This window comes from Xenopus tropicalis, chromosome 9, assembly GCF_000004195.4.
Source record: "Xenopus tropicalis strain Nigerian chromosome 9, UCB_Xtro_10.0, whole genome shotgun sequence".
In the NCBI taxonomy this organism is placed as follows: Eukaryota; Metazoa; Chordata; class Amphibia; order Anura; family Pipidae; genus Xenopus; species Xenopus tropicalis.
The window spans coordinates 60,793,788-60,812,589 of record NC_030685.2 but is presented as its reverse complement, the minus strand read 5'-3'; the positions used below and the strand labels follow the sequence as shown (position 1 = coordinate 60,812,589).

General features: G+C 39.7%; 1 protein-coding gene across 5 annotated transcripts in view; it reads left to right on the top strand.

The window, feature by feature from the left end:
• The window catches only part of hdac4 (histone deacetylase 4), a 108,779-nt gene that overhangs the window by 62,196 nt on the left and 27,781 nt on the right, over nucleotides 1–18,802 (top strand). For all 5 annotated transcript variants that reach the window (XM_004917883.4, XM_004917884.4, XM_004917882.4 and 2 more), the window contains 3 exons: nucleotides 5,765–5,836; nucleotides 17,151–17,395; nucleotides 17,494–17,644. In XM_004917883.4, coding sequence (XP_004917940.1) covers nucleotides 5,765–5,836; nucleotides 17,151–17,395; nucleotides 17,494–17,644 — 468 coding nt within the window. The remainder of the gene's footprint in view (nucleotides 1–5,764; nucleotides 5,837–17,150; nucleotides 17,396–17,493; nucleotides 17,645–18,802) is intronic.

Genomic DNA, 18,802 nt, shown 5'->3' with positions numbered 1-18,802 from the left:
CCGTGCATTTATTGCCTACCTGACGATATCCATGGGTGAACTACAATGTATTTCTAGGACGTAACATTTGTATGATTGTTGTCTGGCAATTAATAGCCAAAAGATCGTAAGATTTGTTATTTTTAGGACTTTAATCCTACAATTTGAGTCTGAATGTTGGTTTTATATTGCTGCAGTAAACTGTACGATTAATATCCGAAGGCAACTAAATGGCCATCTTAAGAATACAGGACATGAAACAAGCTTTAGCAAACTGGAACAGAAACATAGGACAGAAACTTCCACACAGGGCCAATATATATGCCAGACAAAATATGGTTTTTCTCTCTTTTTTCCCCCTAGTATCATCCTCCTCAAATGTCTAGGGTTTTTTTTAATTTATACCTCTGCTGTCTCAATAAAGGTTTACATAATAAAATTGTTAAATCTGAAAAATCCTTTATTCAGAAGGATTATTTGCATTTACCTGTATGTCATGGCATAGTTTTTTTTGACCATTTTCAACTTCTTGGGAAAAAAATTAGTTATCGAAAAATTTTAAAAGGAAACATTATGGAGAATATGGACATCCTAATCTGTTTTGACAGCTAGTAATTGAATATGTACCTTTGTATGCCCATAGGGTCCATAGGTTTGTATTTAATAATACTATGGTTTTAAAATACTTGTTGTACAAGATTACTGTAGTGAGTAATGGTCCAATACATGGAAAAGTTGGACTGTTCTGGTATAAAGTAAGAATAAGAGCAGAAGCCATTGGCAGATATCAGAAATTATTAATTATTTAATTATATTAATTATAATTATTAATTTAAACAGAAGGGCAAGTAAGTGGGCAATATTGGTAACTAATAGAAACCATAATGTAATGAAGCTTCAGGAGCATGGCAGGACAGGAAAGTAACCTGCAGAATGCAGGAGTATGGGTAAGCTCTCTGCATAAGAAAGGAAAGATGGGAGCTGAAGGTGAAGTTGACAGGTAACCACACATGGTGGAGCACAGATTATGAAGCATGATTAACTTTGTCAACATTTAAGTACCTTTTTTTACTCCTAATATGGTTACCAATATAGTAAAACAATGACTGATCTGATCTGATTTAGATGGAAGTTTCATGGCATACACGATGGAATGGAAGAAAGTGTTACCCTCTCATCCCTAGGTAATGTGGTTGTGCCATGGTTTTTCCAGGTGTAAATAATCTACTGACAGTATAAATCAAAAGGATATAATCAGTACAGGTATAGGACCCGTTATCCAGAATGCTCGGGACCCGTTATCCAGAATGCTCGGGACCAAGGGTATTCCAGATAAGGGGTCTTTCCGTAATTTGGAACTCCATACCTTAAGTCTACTAAAAAATCAACAAAACATTAGTTAAACCCAATAGGATTGTTTTGCATCCAATAAGGATTATTTATATCTTAGTTGGGATCAATTACAAGTTACTGTTTAATTTCTACAGAGAAAAAGGAAACCAGTTTTAAAATTCTAAATGATTTGATTAAAATGGAGTCTATGGGAGATGGGCTTTCCGTAATTCGGAGCTTTCTGGATAATGGGTTTCCGGATAAGGGATCCCATACCTGTACTACTATTTCTTAAGCAGTTATTAAAATTTTAAACTTGACTGAACTGGCAAATATTTAAAGAAAGAGTTCATTTTGGATAATGTAATTGTAGTTAATTTTGCAATAACTGGTATCAGATATGTTCTTTGAGCTTTCCCTGTAATCCGTGCCCACACTATTATGTATATGCAGTTGTGATATTTTTTTCCCCTTGGCTGTGATGTTGGTATAATTTATGGCTCTGTCAGATCTGATCATTTCCCAAGCATTACTCTAAGGTGTGTTCTATCAATTTGCTTACAGCTACCTGCGTAATTGCCAAGTCGTGACATGTATCATACAACCTGTCTGAATATATGTCTTTACCAATGCATGTATTCTACCCTTACCGAATTTCTGTTTTAGTAAATGTCTCTGGGCCAGCAGTTGTCACAGAGTATTAAGATGGCTATTTATGTCTATAATGTAAGTCTTTCCCTGAAAGTGATGAAGCATTTCCCAATTTGCTTTATATCCTGGATGTGCTAATTAAGTTGCATTCCATGCAGCTTTGCAGATATTTAATGTGCTTAGGCTACATCCAAACAGGTGATTAGGGTCTCATGGTGTTACTAGGTTCTGTATTATTATTAGTATGTAATTATAAAGTACCTGGTTGCTAATGGAATTTTGATCCTAGCAACCAAATAGCTGCTGAAATTCCAAGCTGTAGAGATGCCAAACAAAAACTGAAAAAATTCAAAAACTACAAATAATTAAAAATTAAGGCCAATTGCAAATTGTCTCAGAATATTACTCTTCACATCATACTAAAAGTTAACTCAAAGATGAACGACACCTTTAAAACTGTTATCATTTGATATATGTCGATACATTTTTTATCTTTTGCCCTGCTGCCCATAATCCCTGAGGCTACAGTAAATTGTGTAAATTCCATAAAAATGTTAAATCTTGGAAAGTAAAACACAGCTTGCTTGAATGGGGACCCTGACAATCCCAGAAAAACGTGAAATCCACGTGTGAAAATGGAGGCTCTACTGTATTGTAATTGTGCTGAGAAATGTATCAACTAATGTAGCAAAATGTAACCATCAGAGTCGGTGTCTGAATTACTGAGTAGATTGAAACACCAGAAAGAGAAACATTACATTTTAAATTCCATTGTACACACACAAAAAAAAATTTGCTTTATTTTTTTTTTTGGAAGTTTTTCTACAATCTAAAACCTGAACTGAAAAAAGTGTTTTTGGTGAACAGCCCCTTTAATGTTTCGATTTGACTATGGAGTAGGAAATGTCAAGATCCAAGCTGTATGGTGTTGCTAAGAGCTAAGCTGAGTATTCTTGCTATGGCGATTGGAAACCTCAGTGTTTGTCATCAGATATACTACTAAAAATTATTTCCCAAAATATATTCATGGGGCATACTTAGGTAAATGGTTCAAAAATGCTAAAATTTAATAAAAGATTTACCTGCTATGTGCCAGCTGTGCCCTATGTATGTGTTTGTGTGTGCAGAAGGCTTTTCTGCATTGTAAAGCAGGTTGTGTTGTGATGCCGTTAGGCTGCTCGCTTATTAAAATGCTATCCGTGTGCATGTGATGTCCAGTCTGTGGGGAGCTCTATAAATAGCAGCGGCTGAGCAGGCATTGTGGAGACAAAGACACACTGAGATTACTGCCCCTGAAACACTACAGTTTCATGCACTTGTGCTATAAAGATCACTGCTTTATCCCAGGGGAAACAGCAGATTTTGTGATTTGTACAGTAGTTGTGTGTTTCTTTACTCTGTGTAAACATCTTATACATCATTTTACCTTTTAAACTAGCACCACATCAAAAGTAGATCAAGATAGTTAACACAGATATATAGGATTAGGCATTGCCTATGTGTATTTATTTATCAAAATTATTATAATAAGAGCACTTCTGCACAAAGCTTTACAATATATTGGTAGGGATTCACCGAATCCTGGATTCTGTTTCAGATTTAGCCTTTTTCAGCAAGATTAGGCCAGATCCAAGTGACTGGCCGAACCAAATCCAAATCATGTGACGTTTTGTCACATAAACACAGAAGTTCAAAATTTCACTTTGCACTCGGTTCTTTTTCAACCTTCTGTGCATACGAATTAGGATTTGGATTCAGTTTGGTATCCCAAAAAAGTGCATTCAGTGCGTCCCTAAAACCTATTTAGGTGACATTATTGCTGCCAATGACTTTTTCTATGGAGATATATATATATTATATATATATATATATATTATAGTGCAGGATTGGGGCTATACTGCACATATTGTCACATTGCATTTGTGCAGGACCATCTACTCCATGTATAGGTTTAGCCTGACTGAGTTCCACTAATCTGATTGCAGTTACAGCATCTGGAAAGAGTGAGGGTGTGCACTTGCAGACTCAAAGAAGCAGGAGCTACACCTCCCCGAGTCCCTTTTTCTCTGTAATAATAAAGCAGTACCTTGTACTTCATCCCAAATGGTCTCTTATAGCTATTTAATACATAGTAGGATTGGGACATTTTTTGGCGGTTACTTTTGACACAGCAAAAGGAGCACTAACAGTCAGTAGCCAAAGCCTGGTCGGTAGCCAGAGCCTTCTGATTTAGCCCTTCTGTATCAATTTATCAGGACAAAACAACTGGCAATAAAATCAGATTGAGAAAACATCACTCAGTTTTGTAAAGTATTGGCTGTGCTAAGGCTCTGTCAGACACCTCCACTATGGGCTATGCGCCACCAGTAGGACCTATGCACAACAGCACTACTCCCAGGTACATACAAAGTCAGTGAATACATGAACATGCTTATACACCCCGTGGAGGCGAGGAACAAGTGTAAGGCTTTAGAATGCAGACGGCCTAATGTGCTTACAAACTGCAGCCACCTTAGCCAGCCTTCACTTCCGTCAAACATGGCTTCCTTGTTCTTTTCCCATTTGGCTAATGGGAGCTAGTTTTTGATATTGATGTTTTTAAAAAAATATTTTCAGGAATTGAAATGCCTCTGTGCACGCTAGAGACCATTTATTTATGTGCCACTCTATGTATCTGAATTTCTAGTAAGGGTGTGGCCTGTGTGCTGCCAGAAGGCCGGGTTCTCTCAAACCTATCTACGCCTTTGTGCAATCATTCAGAAACAAAGAGCCTCAAAGTTAGTGACTACACAAGCTTGTCAACAATACCCGTCTCCTACCACTCACTTCTTGACTATTTTTTTTATTTATTTTTTTTAATTTAATGTAGGATTTCTTTAAATTGCTGCTTGTGAAGTCAGGAAAATTGTGAGATCCTTTCACTCCGAATGTTTCTTCATGTAAATCTGTCAGCTCTCTTCACAGTCTCTCTTCTCTCTCTCAAAGCTATTTATAGCCTCCGCCTCCTGGGTTTTTATCCCCGATGGCAGCTGCACCGTATTGTCATCAAACTGTCCCAGAATAAATAGCCATTTTTGCCTTTTATTACTCTCTCCTTTTGCAAGTGCTTTATTAAAAACAGCCTTGTTCCTAAATCTACATCTTGAAGCAGGTGTTCAAGAAGTGGGGGTGCAGGCAGACCATTGACTGAATTCACAGACATCAGAAAAGGGTTTAGGAAAGGACAAATCTTTTAATTAATGGGGCTTGCTAATTTGTTAGAAAAAACCCCAGTTGGCATAAAAGCTAACTTTTGTACTGGGGCTGGTGTACCGTTTCTCTAAAAATGAATTAACCTGCAATACTTAAAAGGGTCCAAATTGGCAATCTGTGGATTCCGGTAAATGCCGGAGGGGCTGCTGTAAGATGCCATAGACCGTCGCTATTTAGTGGGGGCTGTTTGGGCCTCTGTGTACTTGAAATGTCAGGGCCTATTTTAAATCCCAGTCCAGGCATGGGAGCGGTAATGCCACTTTCTTTCATCCCCCTAGGGTTTCTTATGTGTTTTTGTGCTGGATTGTCTGCCTTTGTTTATTAATAAATCAAATGATAGATTTTTGCTTAATAAAAGTATTTGGGAAAGCGCTTCTTTTGCAAAGCCCTACCACTTTTGTAAGACTTTGCAAAAAGGTGAATATCTTCTTTCCAAATACCATATGTAGGAAGCTCCTGAAACCTGTTGATTTTACATTGTTTTACTTCTTTATAGTTAGCAGTCTTTTTCTACAGATCTGAAACCTTGTGTGTTTTTTTTTCTCTGCAGATGGAATTTCTGGTTTGGACCAACCAGTGGACCTTTTAACACAGACCCGTGCCAAACACATGCCAAGCACTGGTGGGTACATATTGCTTTTTCAGGGCTATACTAGTATGATAACTAAAAGTACCATAGAAGGTTGTTGTGTTGCAGTGATTATAGCGGAATAATGCATAAAAACAGCATAATATTACATCAGAATAATGTAAAAAACAAAAACATCAATAATTTATATCACTCTATAAATTATAATTATTATTTATATATTGCTAAAAATCACTTGCTGAAATCAAACCTCACACCCCAGAGCTGCAAGGCAGCAGTGCCAACCATATTGCCATCACAATGGCATTGTAGTCCGAGAGAAAAATTCAGCATTTGTCTCATTCTGTGTTCTTCATAAAATGTGGCAAAAATAAGCAAAAAAATTCATCTCTCAACCTGTAGTCAGAAGCTTATTTTTTGTTTTTATATAAATAAGTCTAGCTCGCCATGCTAATTCAGGGAACTGTTCTTAGAAGGATTCTGAATAAATAAAGTAAAACAAATGACATCACCATCATTGTGAAGCATATGTATGCATTCATATATACATTTTAAACCCACAATAATACAATGCAAAGCAAGCATGGGCTATGTGCAAGAGCAAGTGTGCTAAGTGTTACTGAATACCGGCCCTTACAAGTATACTCTTGCACCCTACACCAGCCAGTGTAATGTGCAAATGGAGTGTGTTCTCCCAGAACTTGTGTGGATTTCCCTCTAGGGTCAGCTTTTGACCCAGACAGCAAGGTTTTCAGAAGGGCTGTCCAGGTCAAAACTGGTTGCTGGCTTGATTGCCACTTCATAACACCACCCCATGATGTCACCAGCTCGCCCCTGTGATGTCATTGCCCAAGCCCCCTGTACCCCTTCCCCCCTGGAGTAAGGAGCTGGCAATGGTAGCAGCCCTATTTCCACCAGGTACTCCTTTCCCCCCATGTAGTTCAGAAGAATCCATGTAGGATAAATGTGGCAGGTATGTGATAGGAATTTAAGATGGTAGGCTAAAGTGGGGCAGAAATTAAGGTAAGGTATCAGAAACACAATGTTTTTGCCAATGCAGGTAATATCAGGTATTATAGTCAAGGATGTGCTTACTTTTTTTTTCACAGAAGCGAATTGCATATCTTCCCATTTTTTGTTGAATAAATTATTTCAAAGCAGAATTTTTCTTTTTTTATTAAATGACATTACCTTCATCTTTGTATATTTTTTAAATTAAATATTTAAAATGTCCACTTGTGTTTAAAAAACATGGGACATACTTACTTTTTGACATGACTGTATACATTCCTTTCTTAACTGCACGCATTTCCAATGATGTAGTGTGTAAGTGTGTTATATGGTGTATTAGGCGTCCTGGGATTTAAGAAGATGTGAATAAAGATTGTGCTTTTATGATATGCTTTGGCTGTCCGTGGTGCTTTTGAAGCTGCTGGAAAATTTGAGTTTGCTCCCTTTGGGCTACGGGTTTGGGGCTTTGGGAACCCGGACCAAATTCCGGCGATGGTCAGTTGTCTTTCAACACTTTCAATACTTTGATCTATTATTTATTATTGCAAGCTGGCTGCGGCGTTATATGGTGATGGGCCTGGGGTATGCACACCCGGGTCAACTGGCATTTAGGTACTTGTTTAATCTTTGGGTTTAATCTTTATTTTTTTATTTTTAGTAATTTCCTTTGTATCACTGGGCCAGCTTATTGATTTTCTTACCTTTTTTGTATTTGGGTTTGAGTTCAATATAGTGTGTTAAGCTAACTCTCACCTTGTAAGAGAATTTATTCTATGATTTTGAGGAAAGGGCATACACGGGCCAATAAAAGCTTTTGTACAGGCCCTGCCAGACAGAAGCTTATTGGCCCATGTATGGGCCCTCCCGATTGTAGCCTAAAAATTTTGTTGGGATCTCCCTAGGCCCCAATAAAATCTGATCATTGACCCAGGCCATCAAGTCTTATCCCTATTTTCCATTGTGTCAGTGGCCAAGTCTGGTAAAAATCCACGTGTTTGGCAACTCTCAGGACATATTGTTTTAATGAACTGACATGATGCGACAGTGAATGAACCACTGTCAACACTGAGACCGGTTCTAATTTGCTTATAGTATAAGGTTACTTGATTACTTTAAATATAGGGGATGCATACAGTAAATCCAACTGGAAAGTCTGCTCTGATTGAATGTAAATAAAATACTGCCATCGCAGACCAGTAATGTGCATTTAAGGGTTGAAGCAGATTCTATTTCTAGAATGTCGGTTCTTTCCTGTGGCCTCCAGCTCTTTCTAACTGTTCTAATATTCTAAAGTATCATGGGGTGCTAATAGCTTGATATGGGGCTCTTGTTAGATATCAAGCATTAGATAGCAATAAAATAAAAAGCTTATTAATACCTTTCCTGTAAGTGAGGCATTAATTTGCACTGTGGGTCTCTGGCTAGTCGTCTTACTTGTTTGCCAGTAATGTATAAATAACAGATGCTCATCTGTCAGGTCTGTAGAGAACACTTATTAAGTATTGCTTCCTTACTTTCTATATATAGGTGAGTGTTTTGCATTGTGTCTCAGTAGATAGCTCCGTGTAGCTCCTGCTCAGGTACAATTACACACTTCTCTTTTCAACTGCACAGATGAAAAAACCTACAAAGGTTTTTGTCTCCCACATTTAAATAAGGTGATGATTTTATGTGCTACTGTTGTTACTGCCTGGAGTTAGCCCAGGCGAGCTGAATTTTCTTTATACTAGTTGTTAATCTATTTTTATATATTAATTAACAGTGTTTGAATTAGGAGACTCTGCAGCTTTGTGGAATATTGGTTAAGATGCTTACATTGGGTTGAGGTATGTGCAGTTAATTTGGGGAGCTATATTCTCTGCACATGAAAGAGGTGGTTCACCTTTATTTTATAGTTTATACATGATTTGCCTTCCTTATCTGACTCTCTTCAGTTTTCAAATGGATGTCTCTGACCCAGGCAGTCAAAAAACTTATTTATTTTTTATCTTTCTGTTAAGACCCTCTCCTATTTTATATTCTAGTTTCTCATGAAACCATTGCCCGGTTGCTAGAGTGATTTGAACCCTAGCAACCAGTTAGTTGGTAAATTTCTAAACTGGAGGGCTGCTGAACAAAAAGCAAACGCCACAAATAATACAAATAGAAACCATTGCATATTTCTCAGATTAGCACTCTACAACATACTAAAAGTTAATTTAAAGGATAACAACCCCTTTGTTGCAGTCAAGAAGAGATGGTTCCATACAGTACTTAATGCTATTGCCACTGGAATTCTAGGTTTGCTTCAGACCAGTACTATTTACATTGACTTTGTGTGATTTTCCAGTGTGTGTACGGGTTGCTGCTGCTGCTCTGGTTTGTTTCACAGTTCATAAGCTTTCGGGTGGGTCATTTGTCCTCTGATTAACTTGACCCTGGTATGTAAATGTGTTGTGTGACTGTTATATGGGCACCATCCCCATCTGTGGTGTTAGATTTTAATACTGGTTTGAGATCTTTGAAGCAAATGGAATACTTAAGGCTTCACAGTATGTTTTGTCGATTTACAACAAGCGCTTAAAGTATGTGCAAATCTCCATTTAGCCTATTTAATTTCCTAAAGCATTATGATACATATTTTATTTGAGCGGGTATAATAGATATATAATTTCCTTAGTTCCCAATTGCGTCAGCATAAAATATAATCTCTTAAGCATCTTAAAAGAGGATTTGTCTTGCAAAAATCTAACAATGTTAATAGCTGATGTGTCCATTCTTCGTCATTTTACTATTTGTATGGAGATGCTGGTAGTTCTACAGCAACTAGGCAACTGCAATTTAGTTGTTATTTAAAGGGGCATTTGCCCTGTTAACTCTTAACGAATGATGGATATACAGTATATATATGCAAACAGTGATGTTCAAAACCTTTAAAAGTTCTCGTTCCCCTGTGTCCCCTTGGTGCAGCCCTGATCATACTACTGTTGCGCACATGCATATAAATCAGTGATCCCCAACCAGTGGCTCATGAACAACATGTTGCTCACCAACCCCTTTGATGTTGCTCCCAGTGGCCTCAAAGCAGGTGCCCATTTCTGAATTTCTGACTTTGAGGCATAAAGACCATGTGTACTGCTAAACAGAGCCTCTAGTAGTCTGCCAGTCCACATTGGGCTACTAATTAACCAATCTGAGTCCTTATTGGTCACATACTAGGAATGTTTTTGTGCTTGTGTTGCTCCCCAGCTTTTTTTGCTCACAGGTAAAAAAGGTTGGGGATCCCTGCTATAAATAATTCGTCAGAACTGCTTTAGGGTCTCAGTGAAATATAAAAAAACCAACAAAACACAAATTCAAGAGTATTGTAGAAATGATACCTATATTGGCTAACAATAAAAATACATCGCAAGCTTTCGGAGCTCTAAGGCCCCTTCATCAGGCAAAATGCAAATGATGAAGGGGCCTTAGAGCTCTGAAAGCTTGCGATGTATTTTTATTGTTAGCCAATATAGGTATCATTTCTACAATACTCTTGAATTTGTGTTTGTTGTTTTTTTATTATTTTTGACACTGGCTAACACGGTACTACAGTTTTTGTTTAGTGGAATATTAGTTACGGTCATACCTTCAACCTAGTGGCACTTACAAAGCAGTGTGCAGGTGATTGTTGGGGCGGCACCATTTTGTTCCATGCTAGTCTCAGGACTTTGGATAGTGACTGATCGCATTACACTTTAAAATTTCCTTTACATTTTCTTTATAATGCAAAAGCAGTTTTTTGGTGGAATTCCCCCATAACTTAAAGGACTGTTAGCTGGGGGCTATTACTGTTTCTCCTTGATGGGCAAGTGTAAATCAGGAATTGAGCTTATGAAGGAATCTATTATAATACATACAAAGGTAATCTGTTACCCTTCACTGCACATCATACAGCAAGGCAAGAGTGTTGCCATCTCTCAGGCATGTCAGCAGCCAACACAGCTTTCCCACAGAATCCTGTAGCACACATCGATTCTTGGTTATCAGACTAATTACCATATTATCCTTTTTTGCTTTCATCTGCATTGAATGTGCATAGAAACAAAAACAGGGTAGGATAAATTACCTTTTAACTTTTATAGTCCTTCTAGCTTCTATTTATGATATGGACAGGAGGAGAGATGGAATTCTTCATTTTCTCATTTCCTTTGCTATAAGAGATATGGAACCTGTTATCCAGAATGCTCAGGACCTGGTAATTTCCAGATAAAGGGTCTTTCAGTAAGGATTACCGTAATTATATGTTAGTCAGGATGAAGTACATGGTACTGTTTTATTATTATTATTATTATTATTATTATTATTATTATTATTATTATTATTATTATTATTACTAAGAAACTGGAAATATGTTTTAAAAATTTGAATTATTTGTTTGAAAAATTTATGGGAGATGGGCTTCCCGTAATCCTTTTTTCTGGATAATGGATCTCATACCTGTACCAAATAAAACATGAAAGCCCTCGTATGAATGCACTTTTTTCTTTTTTACACAAATGTTTCTATGAAAGAATATCTTGCACGTGCAGCAGCTATAGAATTTGTTATTGATTTATATAGTGCCAGCAAGTTATGCAGGGCTTTACATTAATTTATTATATTTCTTATATAGCATGTTGGAGGGCCATATTAAATTAAAATGATGCCATAGAGTGAAGTCTATGGAAGCCTTAACCAGGCTGGGGGCCATAAAAATCCTTTCGAAGGTGACATCATTGGACACGCGGGCCTCCAGTTGTACAGCCCTGCTATAGATCATAATTGTTCTGTGAAGAAAAAGGGGAGGTTTAATACAGAGTAAATAGGGTTCACTTTCAGGCTGATAACAAACAGGGCTCATACTCAGCATTGAAAAACACAGGCCAAGAATCAGCCCCTACACTTAACTGCAAACTCTTGTATTTCTTTACTGATATCCACCACGAGAACCTGCATCCGGTCCAATGAAATGGTTGGGTGCAGGCAAAGAAGGCTGTGATTTTCGGCCTGTGTTTTTCCACGGCCAGAGATTCAGCCCTGTATGGCATCAGAGACATGGCGCACAGATGCATCTGAAAGAAATGAAGAAGGGGGCACAGCAAGAGAAACACCTCACATATCCTCCTTGCAATAATTTGAATCTATTGGAACAATTTTTGTTAGTGGTAGATCTGTGGTTATTGCATCATTAATTTATAGAACCTTTTTGTGGGTGTCTCAAGGGTGTGTGATTCACCTGCATCAGCTGCGGTGAGTCACCTTCCTGTGACGGAGGCGTTCTGTGCCATAAGGAGCATCTCTGCAACATGTTCTCCTGTATAATGAGAGAAGCACAAGACAGGCTGGAGTGGGCGGCTGCCTTGGGGACATGAATGAGCTTCCGAAGGGTGACGTTTAGATGGTGCCTAACAGGTTGGGATTTTGGTTGCTCTGTGCTAGAAGTAACCCTGTAGTGTGATGATTCAAACAGCGTAATCTACACTTCTTTTGTTACAGCACATCCTGTTTGGCTGTAGCGATGCACTGCACAAAGACAGGCAAGGATTGCAAATCAATGGTGTAAATAAATGAAGGCTTAAATATTGAAATTAAAAGGGGACGTTAACCCAAAAATAACATTTTGCCTAATGAAAGAAAATATAATTGTAAGCAACTTTCTAATACACATTCATTAAAATATTCATTGGTTTTAGTTATTTCTAAACATTATTGCAATTGAAAGCACATTGCTTTTCCCTGCCTTAGTGCTTTGATTTTGCAACACAGTAGCATAAGCCAGCTCATTAAGATCTGTCTTGGCTGGAGAAGAATTTTCTTTTATTGCATTGTTTAAAGGATGACCAAAAGTATTATCACTGGAGGTGGGGTTGTCAAAATTTTAGGCATCCCCCAGTGAGTATAATCACTGATATGATTTACTGCCCTGGTGCTCCTATTATGCAGAAAACTGCACTGGCCTGGGGTATTTCTGTAGAAGGGTATTTGGTGCTATCTTTAGTTACCACCCTACGGCACATGTGCCTACCTGGGCCAGAAAGAAAAGTGGACTGAAGAAGATGGTGATGATGATGGAGTTCCACAGGACATACCCAGGGACAGTGCAGTTTTTAGGAGCACCATCCCAGGGTAAGTGATTATAATCACTGGGGTGTGCCTAACATTTTGCCCCCCTCCCCCCCCTTCCTGTTGATTATACTTTTTGGTTCTCCTTTAAAAATTTAAAACTAGAGAACATAAAGGATTCTATTGTAATTTATATACAGTAAATTGCAAAATTGCTTAGAATTAAAACATTTTCTTTGATCAAGATTTATATTTTTCAGTTTTAATCACCTTTAAACAGACAAGTTATGGGGGGAAGAGGTAAAATAAGTTGCCTATATACAGTGGGACAGGGCATATGAATTTACTTTTTTTTTTTACATCATTAATATTAATTAAAGTTAATAACTATATAATTCTTATATTATCTGAATTGAATGTCTGTTGCATCCTGCTTAAATATCTTCCTCCCCCCCCCACCCATTCATCACATATTAAAAACCGCTAGCTAGATATTGGGAAGGGAACGGTCTCAAGACATTATCAACGCCAAGCTTATGAGGGTCTTGTCAGTGCCTTGAATGCATTCTTTGTACCCTTCTAACGTCAGTGCTCCAGCTACATTCGTAAGATTTGGGAGATCATCCCAAAGAAGCAACTCTGTGAATAAAGGCCGGGGGAGCACCCCCTGGGAAAAAGAGAAGCCGGCTTTGTTTCCAGAAGGCTCGTTTTGTTAGACGCCTTCCATGGCATGCTTGATCCCTCCCCCGCTTTCCTTGTAATTTTCATTAACAAGTTTGCTCTTTGGGTCTTCAGTGGTCAAGAGTCAGAAGTGACGTACTATCCTGTGAACAGAATGATCAATAATAGTGCGTCATATTCAGGCAGATGTACCTCAGATCTGGGCCTAAATGCTGGCATCTTGCTCTGCTATGGCACAGTTGCCTACTGAACTCTTTCCCCGCAGAGCTGGCTTGTGCTTGTTTTTCCTTGCTTGTCTTATGGATATGGGAATAAAAACTGACAGGCTGGTCTCCATATGCATGTGCAGCATTAGGGGCAATACTCCTGTCTATCACATGGCTCTGACTTTGTTGAGAATATTCATGGAAAATTCTAATGAATAGAAAGCTGCTGTTGCATTTATATCATGGGTTTCCGAACTCTGACGCTGTTCCTCTAAGGAAGCTTGAGTGTAAGAGATAAAGGCTGAAGAACAGATAGGGCCATATTTTGGAAGCTTCATTAATATTTGCTTATTAAATCATCATGTTTCATGCACTGGAAGACTTTGTGGTTTTTGCTCATTTAATATCTTGATCTGTTATTTAAAAAATACAGAAAATAATATATCCCTTGTTAAAAAATATACAAAATTACATCACCGATTATATTGGATGACATAATTAAGCAACATTTCTAAGCCTGTCTTTAAAGCGTATTAATGTCTCTTGTGTGTTACATATATTAGTTGCACTTAATACAATCGGATAAACAGGCTCTTTTTACTGTCTTATAATGTGTCTTTGTGTTTATAGAGTTTAAATGCAGCTTTCAGTGTGATGGATGTGTGACATTAGGGTGACACTCTGGCATCATCACTGACTTCCTTGGGAAACTTCTTCTTCATTAGCTCAATCAAATAACCACTAATTCACCTAGGGACCTTAAAATTAAAAAGAAAGGGTGGTCAATATTATTATAGTTTAAAAAATGGCAGCATATTCTATGTACAATAATTTGTGGGATAATGCAAACTATGACAGCCAGGGCTGGCAGAGTATGGCATGCGCAGTTAGGGTAGGGCAGGCAGAGTATGGCACTCGCATGTAGGGAAGGGCAGGCAGAGTATGGCATGCGCAGTTAGGGAAGGGCAGGTAGAGTATGGCACTTGCAGGTAGGGAAGGGCAGGCAGAGTATGGCACTCGCAGGTAGGGAAGGGCAGGCAGAGTATGGCACTCGCAGGTAGGGAAGGGCAGGCAGAGTATGGCACTCGCAGGTAGGGAAGGGCAGGCAGAGTATGGCACTCGCAGGTAGGGAAGGGCAGGCAGAGTATGGCACTCGCAGGTAGGGAAGGGCAGGCAGAGTATGGCACTCGCAGGTAGGGAAGGGCAGGCAGAGTATGGCACTCGCAGGTAGGGAAGGGCAGGCAGAGTATGGCACTCGCAGGTAGGGAAGGGCAGGCAGAGTATGGCGCTCGCAGGTAGGGAAGGGCAGGCAGACTATGGCATGCACAGTTAGGGAAGGGCAGGCAGAGTATAGCACTCGCAGGTAGGGAAGGGCAGGCAGAGCAGAGTATGCACAGTTAGGGAAGGACAGGCAGAGTATGGCACTCGCAGGTAGGGAAGAGCAGGCAGAGTATGGGACAGACGGGCAGCCTAGGCTGGCCAGAATATGGCACACACAGGCAGCAAAGGCAGGTAGAGTACTGCCTGTGTGTGTGTTTTACGCCTACCCTATGCTGCCTGTGTGTGCCATACTCTTCTTGCCCTGTGCTGCCTGTGTGTACACCATACTCTGCCTGCCCTATGCTGCCTGTGTGTGCCATAGTTTGCTTGCCCTATGCTGCCTATATTCCATACTCTTCCTGCCCTATGCTGCCTGTGTGCTATAGTTTGCTTGCCCTGTGCTGCCTGTGTGCGCCATACTCTGCCTGCCTTATGCTGCCTGTGTGTGTCATACTCTGCCTGCCCTATGCTGCCTGTGCATGCCATAGTTTGCTTTCCCTATGCTGCCTGTGGGAGGTGAACCTGGCAGGGGTTTGTTCTGGGAGTTTGTTAGCAGTTCGTTATAGCCATTAAATGGTCCCTAAGGTGTGTGTGCTACCCACAGGGGAGGAGGAAGCATATATATTTAAGGGTATGTCTTAATATGACATAATATAATTATTTCACATTAATAATGGTTGATATCCCTGCAGTGAGCACCAACCATTTGGATTAATATGGACATGGTCTTAAATGGGTGTGGTTTAAAGCAGAAGGAAAGGCTAATAAAGAGTTAATCTCAAGCTGCAGGCATACCTTCAGTTGTCTCAATAGTGCCCTACAGTCTCCCCATATTTCTCCTGTTCAGAAGCCAAACAGGAAGAAAAAACGCTAAGCTGTGTAAAGAAAGTTCCCATAAAGCCTCGCTCCTGCACAGACATTCAGACCAAACTGAACATGCTCAGTTAGTAAGACTATGGGGCTGATTTACTAATCCACGAATTCGAATCCGAATGGGAAAAATTCAGATTGGAAACGAACATTTTGCGACTTTTTCATATTTTTTGCGATTCTTTTAGTTGCCGTTACGACTTTATCGTAAATTGTTGCGACTTTGTCGTAGCTGTTACGACTTGCGTGAAAATTCGGACGCCTTCGGACCGTTTGTGGATTAGTAAATCAGCCCCTATGAGTCAGCTTCCTGCCGATTGGCTCAGATCCACAGTCAGGGCCGGACTGGGGGGTGAAGGGCCCACCGGGGCTCCCGCCCCAGGGGCCCTGCAGGTGCCCGCACCGCCGCCCCCCTGCGTGTAAATTTAACGCGTCAGGGTAGGAGCGGTCGGGCAGGGGGAGCGCAGGTAAGGGACAGGTCTGGGCCGCCTGTCCACAGTCCTAAGGGGGGGGGGGACTGAGTTCTTAGCATTCTTGAGGGAGGGGGAGCAGGAAAGAGCAGAGAACAGAAAGCTGCGTGTCTGTGGCACAGGAATTACAGACATAACTAATCTTTTTTCAGAGAACTCAGTGCAGCATTTCTGTGAGTGCTTATGGCTGTATTTACATAGACCTTTCTGATAAAGCTTACTTAGTTTTTACCTTTCTTTCTCCTATAAAGTGGGTGCAGTTTAAAAAAAGGGCAGTGGTCAAAACTGGCTTCCATTAGTGGCCCTCCACTATGTATGCTAGAGAAATTCCAGCCCTCTGTACCACAGAAGTTGGACAGCACTGGTCTAGAGGGTGCTGGGGAGATGCCTGCAGTGTTCAGGTATAAGTGTCACTTCCTTCAGTGCCCATTTCGCACCAGCCTTAGAAAACATTTAAAAATGTAACGTAGAAATAAGTTTATAAAGGTTTATCAGGTGAATGTGCAGTCAATGCAGTGTTACTTTACAAATCGGCTCATACGTGAGGAAGGAGACAAACTTCTGTATTATTCTTTGCACTGCAATAGGAGGTTCTTTGTTTGACATGACCCTGTGTTATTAACAGTAGCTTTTTCTGATGCAAATTTACTTCTCTGCATCCTTATCTTCCTTTTTAGCTCCTAGCATTAAGTAAGAATTTATACTTTAGATCTTGTATTTCTGTAGTTGATGTGAGTGCTGCACTGCCGCTGCAAGTGGCCCCCAGTGCTCTTCCCATGGACCTGCGGCTAGACCCCCAATATACCATTTCAGCCCAGGAGCCCGGTGGGAGAGAGCAACAGCTGCAGCAAGAGCTCCTGGCCTTGAAGCAGAAGCAGCAGATCCAAAGGCAGCTTTTGATTGCCGAGTTTCAAAGACAGCATGAGCAGCTGTCCCGCCAGCATGAAGCTCAGCTCCATGAGCATATAAAGGTGAGTTAATAAGCCACATATATGGCTGGACTGAATCATTAACTTTGAAATAGGTCTTGCCTTAAAGCACCAGGTTTAGTCTTTGCTTTTCTCTACAGCAACAACAAGAGCTCCTGGCTATGAAACATCAGCAGGAACTGCTGGAACACCAGAGAAAGCTGGAGCAGCACCGACAAGAGCAGGAGATGGAGAAACAGCAGCGAGAACAGAAGCTGTTGCAGTTAAAGAATAAGGAAAAAGGAAAAGAAAGTGAGTACAGCAGTTTTTTATTTACTCGTGTATACTTATGTACAACCCTTAACGTAATGAAGACCTCTCCGTGTAAAGGATAAAATTGTTACATTTGAGGCAACACCAAAATGGCATGGTATCTACTGCCAGTCATTTAATAGTATTATGCTTGTACTAGATTCTTGTGACTAAATGAGGTAGGCTATACTCTTTATTAAAACATTTATATAAAGCTGTGTATAGAGTCATTTGTATAGGATCCCTTTTCCTGTAATAATGCTAATTTTGAAGTGCTCTGGAGATACCTACTAACCTAAATTTCTTGGACCTTGTAGACATCCATAGTGTTTAGAAATGTGAACTTCATGTATCCAGACTTACTCAAATACTATTTTTATTGTTGTGTATGCAAAAGGTTTTATAGATGCAGTGGACTTAGTACTTTACAGAAATATTTAAAGGGGTAATATACCCTAAAAGTGCAATGAATAGGGCCAAACATACTTTTTTTTTTGTCTATTGTTTTAATTAAAAAAAATTTTTGTTGTTGCTTCTTGAGCTAAACAGGCCATACAAGAATACAAAAGCTACTCTGTTTGGTCTTTGCGAGGTAGATTATATTGCCAGAGCCCAAATAATTCTGCATACTGGACTCCTGTATTAGCGCATTGGTAATCTAATTATTTACTTCGAAGGACCTAACATGGAGTAACTTCAGTTTCCCTGTCTGCCCTGTTCAGCTGAAGAAATAATAAAAACACAAATTAAAAAAGTATGTTCAGCACAAGCCCTATTAATTTCATTCATGATGAGAACAGGGTATACTTTAAAGGAGACATATTGGATAAATGGGAAAACGCTAGTTTTGTAGGCAATTATGAATAATATACGGTGCTGGTTTCCCTTTGGGCTAAAAATTAATCCTCTCTGTAAAAATGGCCCCTTTATTGGAGCTCCCTATAGATCGTATCACTTCTCCGTCCAGTGTGGAATGAAGAGTGGGCGTGTCCTAACGGTCCCTGCCAGAAGCACAGTAGGAGGGGGATAGCCAATGACAGCCCTGCACTCACACAAGTAAAGACAGGCTTCAGTTCCCTATTAGGTCAGCCTAGCTGCTGATTGGCTCCTATCCTACAGTGCAGTGTACGGAGGGCCGCCGGCTCCCTAGCTCATCCA